Genomic DNA, 15,575 nt, shown 5'->3' with positions numbered 1-15,575 from the left:
AGCCCTCTCCCACACCCTGCCTGCCGCCACAGCTCCGGGGCTGCTCACAGGGCAACCTTCCCCAAGCCGCAGCACCGGTCCCTCCCCTCAGCACCAAGATGGCGACGATCCCCTCCCCCCCGCCTTAAATAACACAGCGCAACGCCAACGTCACTAACGGCGCCTCCCTCCCCTTCCCTCCCCTTCCCCCCCCTCCGGAGAACAGCGCATGCGCAGCTAGGCGGCCTCTGCCCGCTGCTGCTCAAGGTCAGGCTCGTGATGGGCGCGGAGTGCGCATGCTCGGAGCCGGCGGCGCGCGCAGCTGTTCTGTCCCCTGCCGGCCGCCGTCGGTTCCGGTTCCGGTGCGTGCCCGCGGACGCTGGGGAGGATGGCGGCGCTCGGAAGAGTCTCCCGGCTGCTGCTCGGTGCCGCCGCCCCGCGCTCCCTGCCGGGGCGGAGCATGTCGGCCGCGGCACACGAGGGCGGCGGAGGTAACGGGCGAGGTTCGGGGCGAGGGCGTAGGCGGGGCCTGCGGGCGGCGTACCGCTGCCCTTGACAGCCGGTGTCCTTTGCGGCGAGCGGGGCTGCGCCGCGGAACCGGGGCGCTCGGCAGGCCCCGGCGGTGTGAGCCCCGGCGAGGGGCGGCAGCCTCCCCGGAAGAGCCGTGGCTTGACCCCTGAGCCCAGGATCCCCCCCAGGAGAGGGGAGCTGTCGCTTCTCCCTATTCTAAACGTCGAGTGTAATTCCTCGTTAATGTACTAATTGCATTTAACGTGCTCTCGGGTCACTAACACTGGCAGAAATGGTGTCGTTCTAATTCATGTAACACTTCCTACTAGCTCGCCTGTGGAAGCTCCTGAGCTTCGTTGTGGCTCTGCCCGGGGTTGGTGTTTGCATGCTGAACTGCTACTTGAAAGCACAGCATGAGCACGAGCGACCTGAGTTTGTTCCTTACGCTCACCTCCGGATCAGGACCAAGGTACGTTTACCAGCTGTGTTTAAAGGCCCTCTTTTTTTCCGTGATTGCAGAACTTCATCTGAGATTACTACAGTGTCTTTTACTTACTTGTCTGCTACATGAGGTGCTGTGTACATAGCTGTGATCTTAACTCATGCCTTTGTTTCTGAGGCAGCAAAAGAGTTTCTCTCGGGTCACATAACTACCCATGGTATTCACAGGCCTTCCCCCCCCCCCCCCCCCCCCCCAAGTAATCCTGCTCACGTCTGGCTGAAAAGCACTTTGGTGCTAGAGCTGCTGTACTTACCTTAAACTAATACAGATCTAAAAGCTAACAGAGGAGATCCCAAATTGTCAAAACTGGGGTTCTTGTAGTATAGCACAGCTGATGTTTAAGCAAGAGCACAGATCACGTTGTCTAGAGATGGTGGCTCCCAGCTAAGGGAGACTGTTTTCCAACTCTTCCTTCCTACAGCGTGTGACCAGATGCCAACTTGCTGAATTCATCAGCCCATCAAGCTATGTGATGTTTGAATTCATATTGCTGTTGATTTCCTGTGCTGTATCGATCGTTCAGTTAGCTGCCACTGGCTTATTTTCTTTCTTCTTTCAACAGCCTTTCCCTTGGGGTGATGGGAACAAAACTCTATTCCACAACCCACATGTTAATGCTCTCCCAACCGGTTATGAAGATGAAAACTAAGATGCTGACCACAGCCAGAACTTTGGCTTTTCCTGTCTTGGACCAGAATGTTGTGTGGGAACCATTGTTTAGGGAACCATCATTTAAGAAACTCTACATTTCTTCTGTGATGAAGCTGAATGGCACTGTGGCCTCTTGTCTGAACTTGTGTAGAGGTCCTTTAAATAAACAACTCTGAACTTGAATTTAGGATCTGGCTTTTTTGTTAATCTGAATCCTGAGAAGTTCTTTAGTTCAGTGTTTGCTTAAAACATTGAGGCTTCCCACAGGATATGGTGCAGGAGCAAAGGGTTTTGACTGCCTGAATGTTAATACCTGCTCCTGTAGCTGATAACGCTAACAACAGGAATGTGTTCAGCATGGGACATTACTCGATTTCACAATCTTCATGTCTGGTTTAACTGATCACTGTAAACTCACAGCCAGATGAAAAGCTATCATAGCTACTGTAGATTAAAATTCAGTATATATTGAAGCACGTTCTCCATAATCAGCTACTGCAATATTTATTAACAGTCATGAAGGCAATTTTCTCTTAGCCCCTTCTGGGAGAGGGAGTGGCAGCAAAGATGTTTAATTAAGCTCCGTGGGCCTTCACAATGTTAATCTTCAGCTCCCAAATTTTCTAGTATATCAGCGCTTACATTGCTCACAACTCTGCTTTCCATAAAATTGCAGCGTGTTTGTACAAAGTCTCTCATACAGGTGTTACAAATTAAAACAATTTTTGCTCCATGGCATACATGTGTATAATGTAAACTGTGTCACTTAGGATCTTAACCTAGAAGAGCTTAATGACCTTCCATAGCTAACAACCAATTCTAAAGCCCCAACTCTGTTCCAGTACAGTATTAATTTTGAAGTTTTTCTTCTCTGCAAGTCAACCACTTTCCAATACCTTCTGCAACTTCTATGGTTTTTTGCATGCTATGAAAGAGAGAGCTGTCTTAGCTGTCATTAATACTGTTTTTCCCAAAAAGAAGAATGCAGCACCTGATTTGGCATCTTGCTGCTGAAAAGAGTGATAGATGGCAAGTGAGAACCTCAAAGTGGGCACTGTGGGACACCCCTCCCCACGTTTCGATGCAATTTATTTCATCTATTTACTAGTAAAATGACCGCTAAGACAAGCTTTTCTGTGTTAAAAGCACAGAACAAGGCACTACTGGGCACAGTTGTTTCAAAAGTAAAAAAATGACACAACATATATTCCTACATGAAGATCATAGAAAAGCAAAATGGTTGTATGTGTTATTCCTGGGAAAAAAGCCTTTTCCTGTAATTTACTATTTTTATTTATACCTGAGCGACCCAGCAGTTTAAGCATCAACAGCTTGGTTTTTAAGTGCTACATTTAATCCCTGTACTGACATTGCACTAGCTGTCTCATGCACCTGAGAAAAGGAGTGTGGCTAACCCAGGCTACGTGGCTGTGCTCCCACGGAGTGTTAAGGCATCGCTGAAGGCAGAGAAATGACGGCCCCAGCCTGCTACAGTTCCTGATGTTCTACACAAGTCCCACACTACTCCTGGTGTCTGGCGTCATTACTGAGCAGCTGTGGTGCAGACCAGCTTTTTAAAAAATGTTTTAAAAAAGTAAAATCTCTGAATGATCCTTCAGGCACTGCTTAAAAGCTAAAAGAGTGAAGCTCACTTTTTCCCTCACTGTAATCCTAGGAGAATTAGGAAGTTGGCTTCTCTTTTGTGCCCGGGCTATAGTATTTTTTACTCTTTCACCTGTGTTGGTGTCATGAGGGGATAGCTTTCCTCCATCCCTGTATAAGGATCAACAGAAATCTCCTCCCCTGCCACAGTACTCACAGGGCCACTGGATGGGATGGACCCCAATTCCTTGCATCTCTTCCAAACACCAAAAATCCCTCGCTTCTCTTACAAAAACTAGAACTAGAAAAAAGTTCTAGTTGCTGCAAGCATTTCTGCAGTTTACAAGCCAGTACAAATAACTTTTGTTTGCTTTCCTAGGTATAAAGTACACACTGTTCAGGAGCAGCTTCGTGAGCAAGCGAGACCCCCAAGCAGCAGCTGGGGCTTTTAACATTATCAGCTGTCCAGCTTCATCCCAGTGTTTCCCGCATTCAACACACAAGCAAAAGTCCAACAGTGGTTGTGGTCAGCCTGGTGCTTTGTGGTAGTGTGGAAAAGGACAGCCAGGGCTGCAGTGCAGTTTTACTGCAGGAATGCATAATGCTAAAGGAGAGAGAATTTAAGTTCAGCGTTGTTTCAGTACCTCAGAAAAGGCTAAGAAGCAGCCTCTGCATTAAAAGCGTCCTCTTGAGCTTCTGTTGTAGGCCACCTCCGTCCCTCCTAGAGATCACAGTCAGATCTCTAACTGGACAGTTATCTACTTGAACAAAATATAACCTGAGTGTATTTATTTTAGCTAAGTTACTGCAGGTCCAATAGAGTGCTTTTATACAATCTCTGTTGCTGATACAAAACAAAACTTTAGCCCCTCAGCATTCAGGATCATATAAAACAAACTTCTTCCACCAAAATTCAGCAGCATAGAGACAAGACAAAGTAAATCAACCTCCTTCATAGTCTTTTTAAACACTTTCAAGTGTTACATAAATAAGCAAGAGAAATTGTCACAAAGCAACTACTATCCCAGCCCTCTCTAATAAGCATTCTCCCATTATAGAGTACATTCAATAGGAAGTTAGTTCAAACGGCTTTTCACAATGTTTGTTAGATGCTGAACCACCACCAAAATTCATTGAAAAGGAGGCAGTAGTTACCACATGACCCAGTCTTTTTTTTTGTGGCTGTTTGTTTTTACAAGCGGAGAAGATTCCTAGATTTCCTAGAAAGCAGCTTAACAAAGGTCTTATCCAGGTGGCATCTAGTCTTATGCCTGGTGGTGTTGCTTAGTCCAAAGGCTCACATTAGTGGCTCAATCCATACAGTTGAGGTCAAGAGGAGTTTTCAGTTTTTCCTTTGCTTGGGCCCATGAACTCCAGGCCTTCAATGGGTATATCCTTTTCCTTGATCGCTTTCTGAAAAGAAAACACACACACACCGCAAATTAAACTTGACACATCTTCATAGTGCAAAGTAATGTAATCTTTGGTACAAAACATGATCTAGAAAAAGTAGTCTTAAGACTGATTTGGATAAAGCTTCGATATTAAGAGATGTTCAAGTATGTACCAAGAACTCACGCTGACCTACAATCTGGATCCTATCACATAAACGTACCACAGCCTCTAAATCAGCAGGCTGAAGAACTTACGTTATCGAGAAAAATACAGTAAGAGATGCCTGTAACATATAATACGTCATGACGGGCAGAAACGGGAGACGAGAGAATCCGGAGCAGCGCGGTGGGGTGCGCAGCTGCGGGCGAGAGCTCCTCTTGCGGCTACCGGGAGAGTGTTAAGAACAGTAAGTCCGGCGGAAGCACACGTGGGGCGGAAAGTGAAGGAGGAGCACTACGAGAGACGTGAGGGTACTCGCGTACCAAATCCGCAGCAACAAACCAGGCAGCCCGGGCGGGCGGGCGCGAGCACTGCACGCACCTGCACGCAGAGCTGGTAGCGCTTGAAGAGCTGCCCGCAGGGGTCCCCGGCGCTCTCGCCCTTGAGGAACTTCTCGGCGAACCAGCGGTTGAAGCACTGGTCGTACTCGCGCTTCAGCTCGGTGCACGCCTCACCCACACTGTTCATGGCGGCGGCGGCGGCCCCCGCCCTGTCACCACAGCGGGCCGGCCGCGCCGCCGCTCTGACGTACTTCCGGCGCGGCGAAGTGACGTAAGAGCCGCCGGAGTTAGCGCGAGATGCTGGCGCTGTACCTCAGCCGATGGCTGCGGGCGGGGGCGCTGCCGCTGCGGGTCCTTCCTGCCCGGGCCGCGCCGACGGCGCCCGCTGCGCCCCCCACACAGGTACCTCCGCGCCCGGCGTGGAAGCACGACGAGCAGCGGCCGCCCCCGCAGGTAGGGCGGCGCGGCCGGAGCAGCGCCGGGAGGAGGGCGGGAGGGACGCGTGCAGCCCCGAAACGGCGCCCGCTGAGTTACCGGAACGGGCGTCAGCTCCGGTTCGCCCTCCGCTAGGCGGAGATTAGGAGGAGAAAACACGAGTTCGATTAAAGTTAATTTTCCAAGAAAGTGTCCCAGCAGATGTAAACTCGGGATTCTGCCATGTAACCAGGTTTTGGTTAAAAAAAAGAAAAGTAGCGCTGCATTAAACTTGCTCACGTTTGCCTTTTTTGTCCGTATTTGTACAGCAAAAGGTGACGGTGGAAGTGCTGGATCACTTGGAACACCTGGCCCTGGTTGATTTCCGCGATGCAGAGGGTGTGGAGCGGCTGCAGAAAGCAATCCAGTTTGCTGATCAGCTTCATGAAGTAAACACCGATGGCGTAGAGCCGATGGATTCGGTCCTGGAGGACAGGTAATGAACCACAGCAGCCTCCTTTTAACTGTTAATATATCAAACCATTTGCTTTTGTAACTTTTTTTCCTCCCCCCCCCCGGGAATGACCCTGGTTATGCATTTGGCCCCTTTGCTTACAGCGAAGTCTTATCGTGGTTTTGTGTGGAAGGAAGATTGTCAGGTCACCCGTGACCTTTCTGTGTAAGCACAGCAAAGGAGTACTCCAGTTCCTTTGTGTATCTTACTTGTCATGAAGGATCTGCACATGCTGCTCCCCAAGTATCTGTCAGTGGCATTCTTTGTTGCTTCAAAATGTCCCAGTACTTGTCTTGCCACTTACCTAAGACCAAAACCAGCTTTAGAGATAAGCCACACTTCATACTTCGTATTCATAGAATAGCTTAAAGACAGGCTAGTAATCTTTGTTCTTCAGGTGTCTGTATCTCAGAGAAGATGATGTCACAGAAGGCAACTGCACGAACGAGCTGCTTAAAAATGCCAGAGAGAAAGTAGAGGAGTATTTTGTAGCCCCACCAGGTATTGTCTTGCTTATAAAAACCTCTTAATTTTGCTTGAATTAACCTGAGGAACGTAACCCACCATTGCTGCATTTACTTTCAGAAATACTAGCTAGTAACAAGGAATTACTACAATAAATAACTAGCCATCTGTATAGAACAGTCTGCAGTCTATTGGTTCAAAAGCAGTACAGAAGCTAACCTTACTCTAAAGTTACTGCACATGTTGAATGATTATTTACAGGAATTCAGAGAGGACTTAGTTTCCTTACTTGTGCAAGAAATTTAAGCTGCCTGTACGTGCTTAGAATAAACTGGAGAAGCGCTTTTCTGCTAAGCTGTACCACCGAGAAGGTACCTTTACAGCTGGTCTCACGCAACTTTCTGTTTTCTATCAGGTAACATCCCGTTACCAAAGCTAGAAGAACGAGAGACTTTTCTGCAGGGCTCTTAGCAACAGCCCAGGAGCCAAACGCCATTTTGGTATTTTATCTGGGAAAACTAAGGCTTGTGCAGTCACAGCTGAGAAACCCTGACATGCATTTTGATCGAAAGAAGAGCGCTTGCAAGACAATTTGCAGAAGGAGGAAGGTGTAAAAAGTTTAGTAGTGCTACTGAAATATTCAAGGTTATGATGCTGGAAGGCAGCATGACAGATGACCTTTGTGCTTTTCTTCAGCACAGTGAATTTGATATTATTCTTTAAGATACTGAATGGCTTAAAGGCTTTAAAGAGAACATGAAAAGGGGATGATTAAAAACCCCAGAACACTATATTTTTCCTCCACAAGTTTGTCAGGAAAACAAGGGAGGTTGTAAAGCTGTATTTGCCTGTTTCTCGACTCTGGCTCTGAGCCTGTCAAAAGTAACAAAGTCTGGTATGGAAGAGTCTGTAACATTGCTGAATGGCTCTTTGACATACAGACAGAACTCAGATTTTCATTACGGAAGAAAAGGCACTTTGAGACAATGATTCACTCAAATATTTTGCTTCTGTTGAATATTTCTATTTTATCTCTGTGTTCCACATCTGTATGGGTTACCTTCTATGTCCCACTTTGTATTTTTATTGTCACAAATTAAATACTAGGAGTTGTACATAATTTGAGAAAGAACTTTTCATACACAGAAATAGCTTCTCTAAAATTAAAAATATTTGCCATAAATATTTCTGTATACCAGACGTGTATCTCTAGTGATGCTAGCCATATTTCCTGGATTAAACCATTTTTCTGTTTCAAACAAAACATTGCAGTTGTTTGTGTTATTTAAAATATCCTGTGTGGCTAAGTTTGTTGTAAATAAAGAATGTAATTACTTGTGAACTTGGCATTTTGTTCTGTTGGCACAGTGAACTAAACATGCACTGTAACGGTTACTTTTTGTGGAACAGGTTTTAGAAATACAATTACCCTAGTACCCTTTAGTGTGGCAGACAGACATTGCTATCGGGAAGCTAGCAACAGCTTCTTAACAGAAGAAGCAGTAACTTTTCTTCCTCAGTGGTGCCCTGTCCACATACAGATTTAAGAATCCAGATTTATTTATTACAATTTTCTTGTAATGATCTTTTCTACTGCATAGACTTACATCCTGAGCCACAGCGGAATATTCTTTGGAAGTGCTAGAAAAGACCCCATAAGTTACCGTAATAGGATACTACTAATCACCGGTTCTGAGTCTGCTCTTACAGCTCTTGAGAGCCTGACCAGAATAGGAAGGTAGGCTCTTCCATGACCATGCAGGCACATGCTTCCCCTGAGAGCAGAAACTCACCTCAGGAGACTGTAACTTGATGTCATCCAGCTTACACAGTGCACATTCTGTATCTTTTTTCAGAGAAAAGCCATTCCCATTCTGTCTTCCTGTACATCTGCATAATAAACACCACCAGCTTGGTGCATGTGTCCCTTCAAGTCCTGCCAGCTGTCTGATAGAGAAAGTCCCAAGCACGGCCATAACAACGATTTCTCCTATGAACTACATCTTCCACATCCCTGCAAACAAGAGGTAACATAAATCTGAGATTAATGATATACATGTGTTGTTTCTTAACATCTCAAAAGTCAACCAAGCATATTAGAAGTATCATAATTTGAAAAACACTGAAAAAAATACTGGAGTTTGAACAGTACTGGTACTAGGTTCAGCCATTAGTAGCTTGCTTTTAATACCGCATTTACAAACTGCTTTGACAAGCTCCCTCTCGGGACATTCATTATGTGCCACATATTTAATGGAAAAAACAAGGCTGAGTGAAAAGAACTACTGCTGTCTTTGCTGGTGTAAGAAATCAGAGCTACTGGGTAGGATCCACTTTCACTCACTACCCTCAAAGGCTGTACATTTGGTAAGCTTTGAACTGTTTTGTTTATGGAACTCATTTTTCATATTTCTCTGGCAGTTACTTCATTATTTGTTTAAGCTTCCATAATATATACACATACATACAGACATATATGCCTAAAACATGTAATTATTACAATACTTGAATTCTTTCAAGGGGGTTGAGTTGAAGTCTCTATTAACCCCCACTAATCCAGTTCTCTGTAAAGCTGTAACACTGTATTAGTGCTTTAGTCTCAGGCTTTTCAAGATTCAGACCTTGCAAATGCTACAAGTTTTAAAAATACACAAGCTCAACTTAAAAGTCATTTATGATGCATATATCAGTCATGACAAGGGAAGATCTCAAGTCACGCCATACAATAAGCATGTTAGTAGAGAATTTCCAGTTTGAGAAATCCCCACTTGTTCTATCCATTTTGGCTGCCTCCTTTGACTATCGGAGAGAATGGGAACAATGTTATTTATGTAGAAAAAAGAAGAGGAATTTGAGAGTGAACTGCATGGCTGCAGGAGCTTCCAACACAATATATCATCAAGTAAGTATTTAAAAGCAACAACCAAACCAACAATTTGGACAAAGATGATCCCACATTCCCAACACAGCACAAGCTAAGCCTAAAACTGCCAGTTCACTGCTGCTCCCTTACCCATGCACTCCAATGAGAGAACAGACTGCCCTGATGCTTGTTCCCTGCAGCCCAAACTGCATTTAAAGTGGAACACAAACATTTCCTTAATGAAGGGGTTTGTTGCAGCTTCACCACTAATAAGGGAATTACAGCCCTGACTCAGACACCTGCAACCACCAAAACAGAAACCCTGGCAAAGCCCGGATGAGCTGCCTATGGGGCAGAATACATTAGTGCCTCAGCCTGCCCTTGGCATGTCTAATGTGCATGCTGTGCCCCACGGGATGGCATGAAGCCCCCCTGGGCCCCAGCTGCACCCTGAGGTGGAGACAAGATGGTGCCAGTTCACCTGCTTTCACCACAGGGCCTCAGTGTGCAAGCGGGTCTGGATCTGGGTCAGATGTTCAGAGGGTTCTGCCACAACGCGATTTATAACCCAGGCAGGTGAACAGATACAGTTAACGACTCGTGTAATAAAATCGCTACCTGTAAATTCCTTGTAACTGCAGTGTGGCAAATGTAATGTATATTTGTGAGATAACTCATCTTTTCTGAGAGGTTAATAGTACAGCAAAAAGAAAAAAATCTGGTAAAAAAAACCCCAAAACACAACAAAAGGAAGGCAGATTCTGAGATTATGTAAATGTGTCCAGTTTCCCCGGAGACCATGGAGATAATGTGACTTAGACCTGCTACGGTATTTCCACTACTATGTAGATCTTTATATGTTACTATGTAACATATAAAATTGAATTCAAGACCTAGCATATAGATTCCAGAATTACAAAGAGAATTTCAAGGTGTAGATTTCTTCAGTTTTATGGAAAAAAGAAAATGGAAGTTGTTTTATTGCTAATAATGAATATTTTATAATTTGGTAGTAACTAGGAGCCCCAAGAAAAATCTCAGTTAGATACAGTGATACAGTATTCAGCACAGAGAAAAAAAAAAAAAAAAACTCAGTTGAAAAGTGCTTACAATATAACCTCCATCTGCAAGAGGAATCTCATGATATGACTTATCCATTACCCAATTTTCTTCAGCACCTCCTCTACTCCAGGTGTCATCTCCTGTGTGTATTTGTTCTGCCTTCCCCTGCAGCTCTGTCCTGAGGGAAGTTATACTTTTATATTCTAGATTAACAAGTAAGACTCTAATGTTATGTTTCTCTTTAAAGCCATGTATCCCTGGCTTTAATGTTTCTCGCTAACGACGTGTATCCAACCACACCGACATTTCCTGCAGTCGTCATCACAACTGTTCCTTCAGCTAACCATTTCTTAATAAATGCGTAGAAATTTGCCTGCAGCTACCAAACACAACCACGTCCTCAGAGATTCCTGTGTGTTTCTGAAGTTCATTGTAAGCACTGGGAAGACTGTAAAATGGTTCAGTTCTGTCAGCACAAAACTGTCTAGTACTCAAAGAACCATTGCTAGTGCTGCAGATACTACACACAGTTCTGTAAATGAATTGCTTACTGCAGCCCCAAGACTATTCAAAGCTTTTTCAGGTTGCTAGCACACAAGGTCTCTTATGCCCTTTCATCTGCTGCATATAAACCAACTTCCCTTAATTTCATAACTTTCAGAGTTGTCCCTGACATACACTCCTGATGGCAAGACAAAAAGCAAAGCAGTGAATTGCATCTCTTCTAATTGGAATGCTACAACCTGGAAGCTAAAGTCAGAAGTTATTTCTGAGATACTCTAGAGTGACAAAAGTACTACATTATCCAGTTTTGGTATTTTAGGGACAATATATTCTTCTGAGCTTGCCTCAGAGCTTGCAAAAGCAAAAGGTTCCTTGCAGTTACGCTACTTTTGCTACAAGTGACGGTGAGCAGGTAACGATACTGTACTAACATGAAAAATATTTGCATTTCAAGTGAGGTGGATGACTGGTTTTGATTTTTTGATTTCTGCAAGGAAACGGCAGTCCTACCAACCAGTATTTGAAAACCTCTTTCAAGTCATTCTGGGCTGTTTGCTATAGACATGGTTCAGAGTCCTGTTATTAACAGATCACCAGCTATGGAAGACTCAACAGCAATTTTCTAGCTGCTGACAAGAGTATAAGCAGAAAGTGCCCCAGGGAGGGTGAAACTAACAGAAGAGAGCACTGGGGATCTCCCAGAACACCTTGCTTCATTAAAGAAGAAAGAAGGGGGGGAAAAAAAAAAAAAAAAGGCAAGAGTTGCAGAAATGGTGAGGTCTGCAAAAGATGCCTAAAATGAGGTGTAAGAAGTCTGATGGATTCAGTTCACTGAAGGACAAAGTTTAGAGCCAGCTTCATCATACTTGATAAACATGGGTAAAGAAATTTCTATCAGAGGTCACTTAGTCTGAAAGACAAATTGCAAACAGACACATGAAAAGGAAAGATGATCAAGTGCCATTTATAAGCTATGGAACTCCTTCCTCTGACATGGTTGGGCTTTCCTCTCAGTAAGGGGCATCTTACTGAAAGAGCTATCCCAGTTCAAAGAGAAACAAGGGCCTGCTGCAGAGATTACTGGGCTAAATTCGGTGTTTGTGATCTGGGTTGAGGTGAGTACTAACATGGCTTCTGGGGCTCACGTACCAACTATGCAAAGGTGTTTTACAGAAGCCAGCGGACATACTTTAAGAAACAGGTGTTTTAGCTCAGAACCACTAGACAATGCCAAAGGCAAGTATTACAGGAGCCAGGACCAGAGGCTTCCCATACACAGCTGAAATCTACATTAACATCCCCAAGAGCAGGCGCTCTGTTGGACGTGCGGGGCGTGCTCTCCGGTACCTCACCTGCATCCTGCGGCGGCGATCGAGGCTACCCCACAGGCCTCGTTCCGCCGAGCACGGGGCTGCAACCACGCCTCCGCGGCCTCCGGTCGCTATGGGAACAGACGCAGGCGCGAGGCATCCTGGTCTGAAAGAAAACGCAGGAGTAAAACCCTACTAGAGCACCGGGCCATGGCCAATGAGCGCTCGGGGGGGCGGTGGCGGCGACCAATGGCTGACGGCGGTGCGCAGGGGGCGGGGCCGCGGGTGCTCAGAAGCGTCGGCGGCGCGAATTGACCAGACCGCAGCGCCGCTCCGCTCTGCATACGGCGAGTCCTGCAACGCCTGCCGAACGGTGAGGGGAGCGGCGGGGGCGTGGGCGGCTGCCGAGAGAGACCGGAACTGGGGCCACCCCGGTGCCCCGACACCCCGCGTCGCCTGGTGGCTCCCCCGTGCTCCCCAGCGGCTGCATCTCCTCTCCCGCGTACCTGGGAACTGCAGGCGGGAGCCTTCCCTGGAGCCGCGCGGGCTCGGAGCCCCTGGCAGGGGCCGCGCGGGGCTCCGTTCCCCTCCCCGCGGCACGGAAAGGCCGTCGGGGCCGGGCGCTGGAGCGGCTGCGCCCTCTCCCGGGGCTCCCGGCCTGCGCCGGGCCGTGCCGAGCTGTAGAGGGGCTGGGGGGCGGCGGGCTTTGAGCCCGCTCCGGCCGTGCTTGTGTCGCTGCAGGCCGGAGCGCCTGGAGGCACCGGCTGTGGCGACACCGTTCGCCTGTCTCTGGGCACAGGCTTGTGCCTCTGCCACACCCGGCAAAACCGCTGCCCAGGCACGGCTGTGGGCACAGCGTGGGCCCAGAGAACTGGCTGTGAATGATGGTACCTGTGTGACTGCCTGGCAGGTGATCCTGGCAGGTGGCTGCTCCTGCAACCTTGAATTCTTCTCTTCTTTGCTCAATACAGACAACCATGAGTGATCGAAAGGCAGTGATCAAGAATGCAGACATGTCCGAAGAGATGCAGCAGGACTCTGTGGAGTGTGCTACTCAGGCCTTGGAGAAGTACAACATTGAGAAGGACATTGCTGCTCACATAAAGAAGGTAAATGTTTGCTTGCACTGTCCTCATGAAATCTCTATGCACGCGAAAAATCAAGCAGGCAGAATGCTGCTAGGCAAGTAGTTCTAGAGAAACAAGTTCTAGAGACACTAGATAATCAAGTTGGACTTTCTCTGTAGGCTGGTGTCCTTATGTTCCTTTCCCCACCCTTTACGTGGACTTTTCCAGGCCCTCCTGCTTTTCTCTTGCAGTACCTTCTACTTAAGCCTTTTCTGCCACTGTCGCATTGTCCAGGTGGACAGAGAGTGGCAGCTGACTGTCCCTGTGACTGATGAGCTGGTACAAAGTACAGGGGTCTGTGGAGCTTATTTGAGAAGTGGTCGATTGCTGACCTTGTAATAAGAAGTGGTTTTGTGGGGTTGTGGTTTGTTTTTTTTTTTCTCCACCACATGTAAGACAAACTGTTCTTCCTAACTCAGAACAGATGGTTCATAGCTTCCAGTTTGTCAGATTTTCTCTCTCACTCCTACTGGGAGCCTGACTGAGCTGCAAGTAGTTGAAGGGTTTGGTTGAGCAGAATACAAATTCTTGCATGCTCTCACAAAAAGTCTCTTCAGCTGACGGCTGTTAGATAATGCTGTATATAAGCCCTGACTGCACAGTTTTACTCCTAGTAGATCTGTACACATGAGTTTATTTGAAAGTCTTAGCAGGCTCCTCACTACAGTGTGTAGGAAGAATGTGGTCTCACGACCTGGTATCAAAGAAGTGGCAGAGAATGTTCCATTCTAAAATCCTTTCAGCAGCCTTATTGAAAACAGCTACTGAAGTCAAAGTAATAGCTAAATTCATATAGATTCAGAACAAGCAGTGAAGGTCTTAAAAGTTATGGTTTGAGATCATGGTGTGACTTTTGGGGGAAAGTGACTTCCTCAAACATATGTTTTAAGCTTATTCCTGCTCAGTTTAGAAGCACTTTTTTTTTCTTTTTTGGTCTAAGCAGCAGATGAATTATAAAGTGACAGATGATCCTTGCACTTAAGAGCATATGCTGCTCCTTAATTGCCTTCTTCCAGAAGTGATACTTGCTAACAAGTGATATAGCATTGCACAAAACCCCAGCTAGACAATATTAGTACATTTCTCATGAAAACACTGAATTCCTAGTTCTCTCTTCTGCAGGAGTTTGACAAGAAATACAATCCCACTTGGCACTGCATTGTGGGAAGGAACTTTGGCAGCTACGTGACTCATGAGACCAAGCACTTCATCTACTTCTACCTCGGCCAAGTCGCTATTCTTCTTTTCAAGTCTGGTTAGAACCACGGACTGTTACTGAAACTCGCACCTGGTTACAGGACTGTGTGCTGACTTCAGACAGCCTCCTACCTTCAGCCTTCCTGAGGAAACAAACCTTCATCTTCAGGTCTTTTGTTGTATTATTAATGGTCAGGGATTTTGCTGTAGCAGCTGGTATTTTCATTGTGGCTATAAAAAAATGCAGAAGTGTCTTCTTTGTATTTATTTTCTTTCAAAAGACAGCTTGTTTGCTAATAAAACTGTCAGAACAAGTTTATCCTTTAAGAGTTTTCTTTACCCTTCTTCTCTCTTAGTGCTTGTATTACCCTCTTTATTCCACTGTGAATGAAGAAGGAACATCCTCCCCTTCATTCCCCCCCCAGATCCACACCATCTGAAGCCCAAGCTTATCTATGAATATGTCATCAGTCAGTAACTGAAAACAACAGGAGCTATCTTCCCTGAGAGAAAAGAGGCTGTTTTTAAATTCTTGATAAGTGTATTTTCAGTATGCAGAAACCTCCAGTGCAAATTCTGGAGTTTAGATACATGGTGCTGCTTTTCTGATTTCAGGTGAACTGGTGAGCAAAAAGCAATAGTCCTTTCATCTCCCAATTTTCAGAAGAAAGAAATTTTCATACTAGTTCATTATACAGCTATCACTTTAGAATGTAAATTTATACTTCCTCTAGATTTTTTTTTTTAATATATCCCTGTATCCTGCTACAGAAGCATCTGTTCCCCAACAGTGTAGCTTAAAGAACACAAGGAAACACACATTTTTCCGTAGAGATTATGCATCTAGTTCTGATAAAGAAAAAGATGTTGTATGGAGGTGAAAACATGTCATCTCATCCCAGAATACAGTTATGCGGTCATTCTCCATGAGAAAAAAAAATCCTTTCTTAGAAAGGTTAAAATACTGAGTTAAGTGAAAA

At 45.8% G+C, this 15,575-nt stretch overlaps 4 protein-coding genes across 4 annotated transcripts; 3 read left to right on the top strand and 1 right to left on the bottom strand.

Moving 5' to 3' along the window:
• Positions 1-367: 367 nt before the first annotated feature.
• COX6A1 (cytochrome c oxidase subunit 6A1) lies at positions 368-1,825 on the top strand (the record flags this gene model as incomplete). The annotated part of the gene is made up of 3 exons (XM_082007904.1): positions 368-470; positions 819-958; positions 1,554-1,825. 3 exons carry the CDS (start codon positions 368-370, stop codon positions 1,638-1,640), a joined length of 330 nt encoding a protein of 109 aa, XP_081864030.1. The 3' UTR covers positions 1,641-1,825.
• Positions 1,826-4,573: 2,748 nt separating this feature from the next.
• Positions 4,574-5,429, bottom strand: TRIAP1 (TP53 regulated inhibitor of apoptosis 1; the record flags this gene model as incomplete). The annotated part of the gene is made up of 2 exons (XM_082007827.1): positions 5,180-5,429; positions 4,574-4,657 (listed from the first exon to the last, which is right to left on the bottom strand). Exons 1-2 carry the CDS (start codon positions 5,324-5,326, stop codon positions 4,574-4,576), a joined length of 231 nt encoding a protein of 76 aa, XP_081863953.1. The 5' UTR covers positions 5,327-5,429.
• Positions 5,342-7,003, top strand: GATC (glutamyl-tRNA amidotransferase subunit C; the record flags this gene model as incomplete). Its single annotated transcript, XM_082007825.1, has 4 exons — positions 5,342-5,592; positions 5,883-6,049; positions 6,465-6,568; positions 6,948-7,003. Exons 1-4 carry the CDS (start codon positions 5,437-5,439, stop codon positions 7,001-7,003), a joined length of 483 nt encoding a protein of 160 aa, XP_081863951.1. The 5' UTR covers positions 5,342-5,436.
• Positions 7,004-13,248: 6,245 nt separating this feature from the next.
• Positions 13,249-14,743, top strand: LOC309411090 (dynein light chain 1, cytoplasmic; the record flags this gene model as incomplete). The annotated part of the gene is made up of 2 exons (XM_082007631.1): positions 13,249-13,380; positions 14,521-14,743. 2 exons carry the CDS (start codon positions 13,249-13,251, stop codon positions 14,656-14,658), a joined length of 270 nt encoding a protein of 89 aa, XP_081863757.1. The 3' UTR covers positions 14,659-14,743.
• Between the last annotated feature and the right edge of the window lie 832 nt (positions 14,744-15,575).

Source organism: Phaethon aethereus (assembly GCF_964289735.1).
Source record: "Phaethon aethereus genome assembly, chromosome: 17".
NCBI lineage: Eukaryota > Metazoa > Chordata > Aves > Phaethontiformes > Phaethontidae > Phaethon > Phaethon aethereus.
Note: the sequence above shows the minus strand (reverse complement) of the source record. Positions and strands in the feature narration are given on the sequence as shown.